The sequence below is a fragment of the Juglans regia genome, chromosome 12 (genome assembly GCF_001411555.2).
Source record: "Juglans regia cultivar Chandler chromosome 12, Walnut 2.0, whole genome shotgun sequence".
Lineage (NCBI taxonomy): Eukaryota > Viridiplantae > Streptophyta > Magnoliopsida > Fagales > Juglandaceae > Juglans > Juglans regia.
In genome coordinates, this window is record NC_049912.1 from 29,691,571 (window position 1) to 29,705,718 (window position 14,148).

Below are 14,148 nucleotides of genomic sequence, written 5' to 3' on the forward strand. Positions count from 1 at the left end.
CCTACGCCACTGGCGGGTGATTTAATAATTATAATTTTTTTAAAATTTTTATATAAAATAAAATAAAAAATTTAATTTTTAAAATTTTAAAATAAAAATAATTTTAAAAATAATATTTTAATAATATTTTTTTTAATCTTATTTATGAAATCAAATGAGATTTTAAGGCTCATGGTTGAGATAAAAAATTGAATTATTAAATTATTTATTATATTTTATATAAAAATTTGTAAAAATTATAACGAAGAAATAGAATATTTCTCAAAAGCTCTCATAACTCGTGATCATATTATTGAATCTGCGTTGACTGAGACGTTATTTTGACCAACAAAAACGGCATCTTTCTACGTGCTATTGTTCCTTTATTCATTATTGTAGTCATTTCTCCAGCTCTCTGTGCCAACTTATTCATGGGCCTGCCTTAAAAACCAGATCATTGAACCAAACCTTTTTATTCTGGATTTCCATTTTTTTTTATTACTATGGATCTCGAAACTATTGGGATATGTTTCGTAACTTCGTTAATACCAGATTAATCTTTCATTTACGAAACGATTTTAAAAATAAATAAATCAGGTTTTTCTATTTCATTTCGAACTTTGAATTTCAAGATTTATGGTATGTATGGTTATTATGCGTCTAAAATGATAATTTTATAATCTAGATACTAGATAGCATTTTCCTTTCGATCAACATTGATAGGAAAAAATTAAGCTAAATAAAAAAAAAACATTGACAGGAAAAAAAAAAAAAAAAACAAAGAGGCTTTATTTCATGGCGTAAAATTACTTTTAGAAAAAATATTCGACCAATATCGAGAAAAATAAAATGAATAATTATTTTTTAATATTTACTATCTACATGCTTACGCTCCGCATTTTATAAAAAAAAAATTATCAAATGTGAAAGTGAATAATTTTTTTTTTTATAAATAATATGAATGTAAATAGTAATTAATGTATAGAATCATTCAGACAAAATACAGGATCAAAATTACTAAAAATTATATTTACGTCATGGATTTTGTTTTCGTTTGTTTCCCCCCTCGTGCTTTCTTATTGATATAATTTATTTTTGGTTTGAACTAACCATAAAAATCAAATCGTAATACGTTTGAGGATGATATATTAGGAATCAGAAACTTCAACAATCCCAAATAATAACCATAACCTAACCTCCCCTTCCGCCAAACAACGTTTTCAAGTCCAATCACCTGTGCCCCCAAACACGACCCAACCTAGGCCCCGCCTGAACCACCTCTCTCCGGAATCTTCTTAATCCTATATCGGTGTGTTCACTCTATTCATCTCTAATCGTTTTCGTTTCTGAGTTTGATTATTCATTGACTTCTTTGTTTCCGGCCTTTTAAACTTCATCTCGGTGCGAGGCTATTTTTTGTTTTTGGGGGTTATACGTAATAATCCGGTCGTCCAATTTTACCTGAAATTTTCATCTGCATATCTTCAACTTTTGCTTAAGATCTCCCCAATGAATCGGTCCGCATTCGACTTCCGGGTGTTAATTCAAGCTCTTTGAAGGTCTGGATCGCTTCCGATTAATTTTGAGCCGATTAGGGTTTTGTAGTTACTTTATTCTGCGGGTTTGTGGTTGATTAAGTTTTTGGTGAAAACTATGCGTTGGCTAATTCGGTTCCTGTTGTGCTTAATCAGGATGTGGATAAGATGATGAATCAAGGCGGTACTACTGAGACCATAGCTCCCGCGGAGACCTATTCGCTAGAGGTAATTTCGAGGCACTATTTCTTTCTATTAATCTCTGCTTGATAGTAGAGTTTTAATAAATGCTTCATTTGGGATTCGTTTCTTAGTGGATTGATTTATTATGAAAATCTAATATGAAAATTCCTCTCCATGAGCTATATTAGTGGTTGAAAGCTAGTGAATCCATTTGAGAGCTTTTATGGCTTCTCAACATGCCTAGAAATGGCTGATGAGGAATACGTTTATCTGCTAGTATGATGGCCGGTCATAGGTCAGTAAATATTTGAAGTGGTACTATTTTGGGAGGTTTAATATTCAATGGATTATGTCAACACTAACAATTTTATTTCAACCTATTGAAAAAAATCATAGCCGCTGCTGGTTTATATTTCTAAGTGAGAATAAGAGCTTCTTTATCCAATTCCAATAAATTATTCTGAGAAATTTGCTGCTCCCTAATTTAACATAATTCCATCAGCATAAATGTATTTTAAAAGTCCCTGCTGCGCTATTTGTGCATTTTCAGTAAAAATATCAAAGTTACATTCCCATGCATTGGGCGTACATGCAATAAATTGTATGTTGTCAATTTGGAAAAGGAATTATCTAGACTGATTTGGATGGCCTGCTCAGGGAAACATTTTGCATTGATCTGCTACGATTGTATTTCTAGGTTCTTTTGTTGTATTCCATAGTTCTCTTTCCAGTGTCACCATATCACTTAATATGGTCCAAGTTCCTTATTGAGTGCATTTCTCATGTTTATGTGTTTTATCGGTTGCGGCAAATGTGAACATCTATTACATACATTGCATTCATTTCTTTCTCAGAATCAGCATGTAGTTGACGCAAGTCAAGGACAGACTTCTTCATATATTCCCCAAACAACTGGGCCTGATGCCATATCATGGACCATTTCCCGGGCTGATCATAGCTCCACCCAGAATGGGATCCTTGCTAGCTCCACCAGCAATTACCAATATGATTATCACACAGAGCCACCCACTAGAAATGCTCAAGATGGCCTGAATGTAGCACCCCTGCCTTCTAGTTCATCGAGTTTGGGAACATCGAACGTATCACAAGATTATAATGGATATGCATCATACCCTAACTCTACTGATCCATACGGTTATGGAAGCGCAGGATACCCGAGTTACTATAATAGCTATCAGCAGCAGCAGCAGCAGCAGCAGTCTAACCATTCCAGCTATCCGCAGCAGCAGCAGCAGTCTAACCATTCCAGCTATCCGCAGCAGTCAAACCATTCCAGCTATCAGCAGCAGCAATCTAACCATTCCGGCTATCAGCAGCAGCAACAATCTAACCATTCCGGCTATCAGCAGCAGCAATCTAATCACTCCCACTCACAACCTGTAGGAGCATATCAAAACACAGGTGTTCCTTATCAGCCTCTTTCCTCATTTCAGAATACAGGGTCTCATGCTGGGCCTGCAAGTTATTCAAGCACTTACTACAATCCTGGTGATTATCAGACAGCTGGAGGTTACCCGAGTGGCAGTTACAGTAATCAGACTACCTCGTGGAGTGATGGAAATTATACAAATTATACTACCCATCAATATACAAACTACACTCCAGAATCTGCTGGTGCTTATAGCTCAAGTACTGCACCTGAACCCTCCTTACATTATCAACAGCAGTACAAGCAATGGGCAGATTATTACAGTCAAACAGAAGTCAGCTGTGCACCTGGCACGGAGAATATCTCTAGCACTAATAAGTCTCATGTTGCCTGTCCAATTCCTGGTGTTAGTGGTGGATATCAAACTTCAAATAGCCAAACACCACCTTCTTACACCCCATCTTGGAGGCCAGATTCTGGTTCATCTGCCTTTCCTTCAGTGCAGGTTTTAATTTCCTTCTACACAGACTTGTCATTTTTTTTAAAATTCTCTACAGGGTTTAGAGGTCTTGATTTTGCCCTTTTCCTATTTGTGTTTGATGTTATGATGCAAGCACTCTCTCTCTCACACAAGAATTTTCCGTTGAGTATTTCAATAAACTAAGAGGCAGGTTTGGGGGGTGGGATGAGACACAAAATTCTCATCTCATCATTACACATTTTTCAAATCCCATACAAAATATAATAAACAATTCAACTTTTTCAAATCCCAAAACAATAATAATATTAAAACATAATATTTTAAACGTTCAAACAAAACACAAAATTCTCATCTCACCTCCCAAACCTGCTAGACTTGCGATTGCATTTCATCAGATATTTATGCCGTATTTTTTTCATGAGAGATCGAACAGAGTCTTTTCCTTGGTTAATTAATTATTTTGCACTGATACTTGGTAGTTAAATTGTTTATCTGTCTCAGCCCAATGCAGGAATTAGTGGTGCCAATGATGTTTACTGGCAGCATGGAGCTCCAAGCTCTCAAGTTCACCATACTAGTCCCATGCAAACCCAATCTCAAAAGCCTTTGGATTCAAGAACTTATGATAGCTTTCAGAATCAACAGAAAGCTGTGTATTCTCAGGGACCTAATGTACATTATCATGCTACACAGCAGGTGCCTCAGAGTTATCAACTACCCATACAAACTGTTCCACCTTTGGATACACGAAGAGTAAGCAAACTCCAGATCCCAACAAACCCTAGAATTGCTTCAAATTTGACCTTCAGTTTGCCAAAAACCGACAAGGATAGCTTTACCCCCAGTGCATCAGCAAAACCTGCTTATGTCAGTGTTTCACTCCCAACAACAAATCAGAAAGTAATGTGTAATGATGCTGCAGATTCAATACTTAAGGTGAGACTCCTGCTTTGCTCATTTGGTCGTCTTTTCAAATTATACCTTCCGTAGAAGTTATTGTAAGATGGACTGTTTCCATTCATCAAACTGACTTTCTTAATTGCTTATCTTCTAATAATAAGGAACGTATGTTTTGGCAGATGCAGCAAGATATACTTACTAAAATAATGCATTGCAAGAACATAATTGTTTTTCTTTCAAATGCTGAGAGGTCATTTATTTTGCATTGAGGTACAAGTACTGATGGCGTGTTATGGAAACTGGAAACTCTTTTAATATTTCTAAAATAAGTTATAAGACACTGAACTAGCATGACCATCCTCTTTTTGTAATGCTGGAAACTCGTTCATGTTCCTTTTGACATAAAATTCTTGCAATACAATGCTTGGGAAAGTTTAATTGTATTACGTGGCTTTACATGTCATGCTGCCTTAAGTACACTTGGTTAATTTTGCAAGTTTGGAATTTGATGGCTCTATAAGTTGACACTAGAATTGTTTGATGCATGAATAATGTTTGATGCTATTGTCAATGAATCTTTTGTTGTGTGCAGACAGGTATGTTCCCCAAGTCGCTACGTGGTTATGTTGAAAGGGCTTTGGCTCGCTGTAAAGACGATACACAAATGGCAGCCTGTCAGGCTGTCATGAAGGAGGTGAGCCATGTGGCTAGTCATTCTGGTTGCTAGTTACATGCATCCAATTGTGTTCTATATGTTCTCTCTCTCTATCCCCCCTTTTATTCTCTCTTCTACTCTCTACCTTGGCATGATTTAATTGAACAAAGGATAATTTTTTTTTTTTATATGTAGTAAAACTTTATTAAAAGGCACAATTCAAGGATACTAGAAGTATACAAGAAAAGCACCTATCTAGAAGGAGTTTTGAACAATGGATAGTGTAAAAAGAATATATTTTCCCCCTTTAGGATCATGATGAGTACCCTTCTTAATTCAAGGATATATGGATTTCGGATTATCTTTATTTATTTTGAAGTAGAAAAGTACCAACTAATGTCTTTGTGAAAATTTTTGAGGGTATGGATAGTATCGACCTTAATTTGAATGCGGTAAGCATTAAGTACCGTCAGATAAAATCTGAAAGCTTGGTTCATGCAGCCACCTGTTTCCCTCATTGCTACATTAGATTTCTCTATGAAGTAAAGTGCCAATGAAATTTGAGCAGCATACTTTAAAAAGGTAAAAGGTGAGCATCTCTTCCAATTGGTAGTGTAATGATTACTTCGTCATTGATTCATTTGACCTATTTGACAAAGTTCAGAAGAGTCATGTTGTCAATTCTAAGATACGAGGAAGAATTTGGCTTTGAGTGTATTGAGATTGATTTGTCTGTGGTAACGGTTTTTGTTTTTTAATATCGGTAAACAAAATTTTAATTATCATAAGAATAGGCAAAAGCCTAGGTACACGAGACATATACAAGAGTGTTGCCTTAGCGTACTAGTTTAGAGAAATTCGTGGAAACTCATTCCATTGAAATCAATTACGATTGACCAATGAAGTAAAGTATTGAAAAACAATTTCCTAAGATCTTCCATTGATCACTCTTGATCTTCGAAGCTTATGTCATTCATTTCCCTTCAAATGCACCACCATAAGCATATTGAGACCATCTTTCATATTGATGCAATATGAGAGTTACCATGAAGGCCTCTCCAAGAAGCTAAGAAATTGATCCAACGATCACCCTTCGCAGCATCACCCAAGCTAATCCCACCTGAGTGAATAAGTCGTTCCATAATGTCATGACAATCTCACAATGAAGTAATAAGTGATCAACTGACTCCCCACTCTTTTTGTACGTACAACACCACTCCATGACAATGAATCGACGTTTCCTTAAATTGTCGAGTGTGAGTATCTTCCCTTAGGGGTTGGCTCAAGTGGTAAAGGCCTTGGGATTGGGGGTATGCTCCCCCCAGGTCTAAGGTTCAAAATCCCCATGAGTGCAAAAAATATTTAAAGGCCATCTGACTGAAGGATTTTTCCCTTAAATTACCCGAGGTGCACTTGTTGGAAACTCCTTGCCAAGGACCTGTGCACCCCCAGGATTAGTCGGGATGCTGATTCCGAACATCTGGTGCCAATAAAAAAAAAAGTGTCTTCCAAGCTGTCCATACAAAGAAGAGTTTCTTTAAAGGTGCCCTTGTCTTCCAAATGGAAATGGGTTGGTTGTGTGTGTGCATGGCTTGATAGAAAGAGCGAATAGTGTGACTTGTGTACTTGAGCTTTTGTTTATTCCTACGATCAATAAAATCTTATTACCGATTTAAAAAAAAAGAGAGAGAGAGAGCGGACAATGAACTTCCCTATTTTGGAGTGACGCTAGAAAATCTTGGCATAAACTTCCCTCATGTGAGTGGAATATATGAGATCATAAAACTCCGATATTGTGGCGATTTCCCAATCATGTGCATTTATGAAAAAAGTGACATTCCATTGAGGAGCACCATTTGATGTACCAACAGGTCCGAAATCAAGGCTTCTTTCATTCTTGCTATGCCACAAACTTCTGGATAAGCTTACTTGAGTGGCCTATCGTTACACATATGTCATGCTAAAATTTGATTTTGAGTCCATCACCCACCTCGAACCGGGTATTTCTAAAGTAGGCATCCCATCCTCTTCTTATGTGCTTCCAAAGCCCCACCCCATATGCCCACTTACCTCATTTGAGCACCAACCTCCCCACACTTCACTGTGCTTCGAGTCTATGATATTTCTCCACAAGGTTCCCCATTGTTGGTGGTATTTCCACAACCATTTGCTCAATAAAGCCTTATTAAAAACCTGTAAATTCCTTATACCTAGACCTCCTTCTAATATGGGGGAGCATCATATTGTGGCCCATTTTACCAAGTGATACTTAAACTCATCATTCATCCCCCCATAAGAAAACTCGCTGAAGTTTCTCAGTGCGTTGGGCCACCTTGGTAGGAAGTGAGAATAATGATAAGAAATAAGTCGGCAAGTTCGATAGAGTACTTTTAATTAAAGTAACTACCACCTTTGGATAGGTACCTCCTCTTCCAATTAGCCAGTTTCCGCTCCATTTTCTCTAATACATCATTCCAAATTGATTTTGATTTGAATGGTGCACCCAAGGGTAGGCCAAGATATTTCATTTGCAAATGAGAGATCTTACATCCCATGGTGGAGGCCAAGCTCTCCATATTAGTAACATACATTTCTCTGTGGTAACGGTTAAAACTGTTTACCTTTTTTATTTTTTGTTGAGCTTCATTAACACAACTTTTTACATGTAAGATTCTGCTCTCCTGACATACATGCTTCCAGTCATAAATACATGTATATAATTGAACTCTTAAATGTGTGTTATATCCATTTAATTTTTCAATTCCATATAATTTTTTTCCCCGAGCAATACCATTGAAATTTAGCTATTTGTACTTGCATTTATTTAGTACTTTTCTGATGAAAAATATTGTACATTCTTGTTTCTATTTTCAGATGATCACAAAGGCAACTGCTGATGGTACACTTTACACTCGAGATTGGGATATTGAACCTCTTTTCCCACTACCAAATGCGGATGCAGCTGACAAAGAGTACTTTCTTTCTCTCTCTAAATTTAGTATCATATTCTGCATCTCATTTTGTATATGTTTGGCTTTTCCTTGACTTAAAAGAACATTTGGCTTTGCCTTGGTCTTAATTTTCTTGGATTGATAACTATGAAAAAAATTATTGGACCTTTTATTTTGGGTTCCAGTATCACTAAACTAGCATGCATAGGTGATGCTCTTGTATATGTTCCGTATACTTGGTCCTGTCTATTTTTATGATCAATAAAATTTTGTTTACCAATAAAAAAAGATTTTGGTTCAAATTTTTTTTCTTCTTTTTCCTCTTCATCTTCTTTGATTCTTCGTTGAGCTTGTATTATGTACATATAAATTTAACGCATAAATTATATTGATCTTTGGATAGACATATTTATTTAGGTAGTATCCCATGGCATTATCATTTATCCTTGAGTGTGTTCTGTTCTGTAGCAGTTTTCAGTTTTCAACTCCGGGTGCCGCATTGCCAAAGCACAAAAGAAGTCCAAGTAGACGACCTAAAAGTAGGTGGGAGCCTTTACCAGAGGAGAAATTACTTGATAAATCAGCATCTATGGTGACTGATACTGTGAAATATGGTGGCTGGATGAATGCCAACGAGAGGGACAGAAAGGTATTCTTGTGACAGTTCTTCCCCCCTCCCCCCAACAAAAAAGAAAAAAAAGGAAAGACCCCCTTTTCTCTTTCTTGTATTGTACAACAGCAGTTGAATCCTTATTATTTGCTTTCTTTCCTTGCTCAATTTTTTTTTTTTTTTTTTTTTGGGGGGGGGGGTGTTTGAATCACGTTTTCTTGTTTGTTTTGTTAGTTTCTCTATATGCAATGGATTGCACATTTTACTATGAGTATATATCTTTATACAAGTTTGGTTCTGAGAAACATATTTGGTTTAGATTCTTAGTAATTTGTTTCATTGCTAAAAAATTGTTTGCAGCGTTTTGTGGGGAATAATGTGAGCAAGGAGAATAATTTGAGTGCTACTAGATACTCTCCACTGGACCAGAAAAATGCAAGTAAGAACATGCAGAGGCTGGTTAAGAAGCAGCGTTTAGCTGATGGTTTCAAGGCTGCTGATAATGATGATGCATCTAGTGATAGTGATAAGGAACAGAGCTTAACGGCATATTACTCTAGTGCAATAGTACTTGCGAATACACCGGAGGAAAGAAAGAGACGTGAAAATCGCTCTAAGCGTTTTGAAAAACGGCAAGGACAAGCAGAAAGCAGGCACTTTAAACCCAAAAATGCTGGGGGTGGAAACCTATACGGTAGAAGGGCTAGTGCCTTGGTGCTTAGCAAGAGCTTTGAAGATGGTGGCACCAGAGCCGTTGAGGACATTGACTGGGATTCCCTTACTGTCAAGGGGACCTGCCAGGAGATTGAGAAACGTTATTTGCGTCTTACTTCTGCACCTGATCCCACTAGTGTAAATACTTTCTATCATTGGCTTTTAAGGCATCCATTATTCAAATACAATCTGAATAAGAAACTGATGATATTTTAGGAGCAAAATAATTCATTTTCATTTTCAACTTCACAGGTAAGACCAGAAGAAGTTTTAGAAAAAGCTCTTGATATGGTTCAGAAATCTGAAAAGAATTACCTATATAAATGTGATCAGCTGAAGTCTATTCGCCAAGATCTAACTGTACAACATATTCGCAATCAGCTAACAGTTAAGGTATATATGATGCATTATGGTGCTTGCTTCCCCCTGCCCCCCCTCTCAGCAGACTTGTGATCTCTCATGTACATTTTTTGGATGGCCTGTGGATCCCTTTCTTCATCTTTTTCATTTTTTTTTTCCTTTTCTTTTTAATCTCGGTGAATTCTCACATTGTGGCATTACATTTTTCTGCTCCCCAGCTCATCTTGAATGTTCAATTTTGTTCTCATTGCTTTGAATGCATTCTATATGACACACACACACAACTTCATATGGGCGGTTTCAACTTTTTGACTCTGTTACACCTCTCAATAACTTTTCAGTGGATCAATATTTTATTGAACCCACAATTTGATTAAATGACCAACTACCTACGATTTTCGTCAAATATCCATTATCACCAGATATCAAGATGATTGGAGGTTAAGAATAATCTCATTTAAACATATTTATGATTTAATGTGTTAAAAAACTATTAAATATCTGAGTTTCTGAAGGAAAGTAAATATTGATCCAAGTGTAACTTCAACTTTATACATATGTTTTGTGTGTCTTTAGAGATTGCTTATGCTGTTCATTCTTCATACTCATGTTTCAGGTGTATGAAACTCATGCCCGATTAGCGTTAGAGGTTGGGGACCTGCCTGAGTATAATCAGGTTGGAGATATTCACTTTCCTTGAATACCATTTTATTTGATCTATTATATTTCCATTTCGCATGGCTCATTTCCCTACTTCTGTTGAATTTGTTAAGTTTTCTTCATGCATATAGGCTATGATTCATTTTCTCATTTAAAAACCATCTTTATGTTAAGATTACCATTTTTGTGTTGTTACATTGCCAGACTCTGAAGCATGACTGGTTGTGATACCCCATATGATATGGATAATGGTAGGTGGTGTATGGGATCCCACATTGCTTGGGAATGAGAAGTTCTTGCTCTTTATAAGGTTCCAATGGAGCTCTAATTGTATCATTAACTAGTCATTTTGGAGTATAGGCCATGTGGTTTGGGCCTTCCATTAGGGCGTTACAAATGGTATCAGAGCCTATCCCAACCAGAAATGTGGGACTTGAGCCGTGCTACCTACAATGGACAGGCCCGACGAGGATGTCGGGAATTTAAGGGGGGTAGATTGTGATACCCCATATGATATGGATAAGGGTAGGTGGTGTATGGGATCTCACATTGCTTGGGAATGAGAAATTCTTGCTCTTTATAAGGTTCCAATGAAGCTCTAATTGTATCATTGACTAGTCTTTTTGGAGCATAGGCCATGTGGTTTGGGCCTTCCATTGGGGCGTTACACTGGTACCAAAAAGAATTGTGTATACACATCATAGTCACAAGTTCCAATATCAGTAGCTTTTACTTTAATGCTTTTATCCATTTCTTTTTGGAGAATATTTGGGGTGATGTGTATAGATGCGCCATCATTGCCTTTTCATGTTCATGAATTATTTTGAAAAATTTACTTGTAAAAAAAATGAATTATGTTGAAAAATACTGTGATGTCTTAGTGAACTAATCATATACAAGATATTTACTTATTTTTTTGTCACTCGAAGATTCTAGTTAAGAAATTACAGATACTCCCCTGTTACACGGGGGGAAAAACTCAATTAATATCTTGTTTATCATTAAACTGGTTGGGTCCAACAAATTTTCATGGAGATAATTATATGTCTAGGAGAATGTGAAGAGCCATGAGTTATATGCTTTTAGTTGCTGGGTTGCGTTCAATCTTGTTAATCTCGGTCTAAATTGATGAGCTTTTTCTTGTTTAATATGGAGTTCCTAACTCAATTTTACTTTGTCTAGTTGTTATGAATTGAGCTTTTGGATCCACTTCGGTTTGAACTGTTACGAGTTTATCTTGTATTTTTAGTCAAGATTCTGAGTTGGGGGATTTATTATTTCCTTTCAGTGAATCTGGTTGAGTGAGTTGGCACCAAAAGTTATGTACAACCTTTTGGTGCCAATGCAATGTGACATGGTAGGAGTTTCTTGCTTTTGTTTAAAAGTAGTATGAATTTTCATGCCAGTAGAAATATATATATGTATTTATGTATATATTTTGACAGATGGACAAAGATAGAGATAGAGATAGAGTTTAATCTTTGAAAACAAGAGCTTTCAAATATGATTATGAGTTTCTCTTTACTATATATATGTTACTGTAATTCCTTAGATGTTGTAATGCGATTGTAAATTGGAGTTAGTGATTGACTTTCTTCTATGTTGTTTCAGTGCCAATCCCAATTAAAAACCCTTTATGCTGAAGGTATCGAGGGATGTCATATGGAGTTTTCTGCTTACAACTTACTCGGTGTCATTTTGCACTCTAATAACTACAGAGATCTCTTATCATCGATGTCGAGGTTAGTTAATCAGTAGATAGATGACATGGCTTTCATTGAGCAAGTATGTTTATCAACTTGTGTGAATTCCTTTCAATTTTAATTGATTTGTGTTTAATAGTGAAGTTGTAACATAGTGTCGGCTTATACATTTTCTTGGATGCATGTATGATATGATGTTCACGTAATGAGTCTTGAGTTTATTGTAAATGTCATCTGTTCCCTTTATATCATTAACCGTTTGAATTTTAAACGTCGTCTTCATGGGTTTTCAGATTGTCAGTTGAAGCAAAAGAGGATGAAGCTGTAAAACATGCCCTTGCAGTTCGTGCGGCTGTCACTTCAGGAAATTATGTTTTGTTTTTTAGACTGTACAAGACGGCTCCTAACTTGAATACATGCCTTATGGGTGGGTATATCGTTATGGAATCATTTTAGAATAAGTCTTCATCATCAATATACATGAGTTAACAAAAGTTTTCAATGAATTTGCAGATCTCTATGTTGAAAAGATGCGGTATAAAGCTGTGAGTTGCATGTCTCGTTCTTATCGCCCAACAATTCCTGTTTCATACATTACTCAGGTACTGGGCTTCACCACACCAAAGAATGAAGAATGTGACGAGGACTCTTATGGATTAGGGGAGTGCGTGGCTTGGTTGAAGGCACATGGTGCATGTCTTATTCCGGATAACAGTGGAGAGATGCTATTGGACACAAAAGTATGTCACCTTTATTTACATTTCTATATAGTATCTATTTTGTGCTATTATTTCTTAGGGGGACCAGTCCAGAACTTAATTTGCTTAGAGACAATATCCCTGAAGTCAATGTCCCATCTGAGTGTTTTTTTTTTTCCTGGTGTGTTTGTATGGGTTTTTTTTTTTTTTTTTTTTTTTTGGGGGGGGGGGGGGGGGTGGTCACCGAAGTATCATTTGATCAGTCACAGCTGGATGTGGGGTTGAGATGGGGGCGTCTACAAGCTCATGTATAGTTTAGTAGTTGCTATATTTTTACTGTATGTCCAATATGCATGTGTTGGTGTATTTGGAGTGAGAGAAATGCTAGATGTTTTGATGATTGTGAGAGAACTTTGGCTTAAAGCTTTCTTTTTTAAGTCATTGTTCCTATGGGTGGGGGCTATAGTTTGTAACGGATCTAGTGTCCATGATCTTCTCATTTCTATTGTAACCTCTAGCTAGGCACTTTTTCATATATATTTCCTGTGTACCTGGGCCTTACCTAGTTCTATGAATACAATATCTTTGATTACTTATAAAAAAAAAATATTTTGACTGTATGTGATGTGTTTTGATGTACTACAGGCATCCTGTTCGAGTCTTTACATGCCAGAGCCGGAAGATGCTGTGGCCCATGGAGATGCTAGTCTTGCTGTCAATGATTTTCTGACACGAACATCCTTATAGTCAAGTTGATTGTACCCAATTGTATTTGTTCATTAGTGAAAAAGAAGTGGGGGAAAATCCTGCCGCCCTCAACAATCTGTCGTATCATGAAGGAGAGTGGTAGATGATCCGATCCAATATGGTAATTGAAACGTAATGAAAAAATCCTAATTATTCCTCCAAAGAAGATTCGAAATCACAAAATGGTGCCGGGCAGTGTAGCGGCCGAGTAGATTTCAATTTTTGGTGTTAAAAAGTCAGTTATGTGGTGAGGATGGAACAAAGTAAATGTATCATATTTGAGGAGGAAATGAAAGGAAATTATTTTTCTTGTACTCGTGATAAATCACTTCTTAGGAGCTCCAAATTATTAGTAGAGTTTTCATGTAAAACTAAGCCATTGTTTTATTTTCTTAGCTATTATTATTTGAATAATTTTGTGCAAAGCCATTAAGATACTGGTTTTTATTGGTAGTCTATAAAAATTGAATTTCATTAGTTGGAGGATCCAGATTGGGGCCTAATTATTGCTTGCCCTCTCATGTTTTACTTATAAAAGCCCAACCGCCGTCACAAAATATATCTTGATCATCCGAACTATAG

The 14,148-nt window shown here is 36.4% G+C and overlaps 1 protein-coding gene across 3 annotated transcripts; it reads left to right on the top strand.

The window, feature by feature from the left end:
- Window positions 1-1,154: 1,154 nt before the first annotated feature.
- Window positions 1,155-13,882, top strand: LOC109003010 (SAC3 family protein A-like). Of its 3 annotated transcripts, none has more exons than XM_018980958.2 (14): window positions 1,155-1,538; window positions 1,671-1,742; window positions 2,552-3,592; window positions 4,070-4,504; window positions 5,061-5,162; window positions 7,998-8,095; window positions 8,543-8,723; window positions 9,045-9,536; window positions 9,651-9,791; window positions 10,375-10,434; window positions 12,030-12,160; window positions 12,415-12,548; window positions 12,635-12,861; window positions 13,465-13,882. In XM_018980958.2, the coding sequence occupies exons 2-14, from the start codon at window positions 1,683-1,685 to the stop codon at window positions 13,564-13,566; spliced, it is 3,204 nt and encodes a 1,067-aa protein (XP_018836503.1). In that variant the 5' UTR covers window positions 1,155-1,538; window positions 1,671-1,682; the 3' UTR covers window positions 13,567-13,882. The 3 variants fall into 3 exon arrangements, with proteins under 3 accessions (XP_018836503.1, XP_018836505.1, XP_018836504.1); XM_018980960.2 differs by having other exon boundaries at window positions 8,546-8,723; XM_018980959.2 differs by having other exon boundaries at window positions 1,155-1,288.
- Window positions 13,883-14,148: the final 266 nt, after the last annotated feature.

What these genes read in the sequence shown, in the direction of transcription:
- LOC109003010 (XM_018980958.2), top strand. Translation starts at nt 1,683, where the DNA reads ATGATGAATCAAGGCGGTACTACTGAGACCATAGCTCCCGCGGAGACC. An exon ending in CTCTTATCATCGATGTCGAG is followed by an intron (nt 12,161 to 12,414) that starts GTTAGTTAATCA and finishes ATGGGTTTTCAG; the next exon opens with ATTGTCAGTTGAAGCAAAAG. An exon ending in AGATGCTATTGGACACAAAA is followed by an intron (nt 12,862 to 13,464) that starts GTATGTCACCTT and finishes GATGTACTACAG; the next exon opens with GCATCCTGTTCGAGTCTTTA.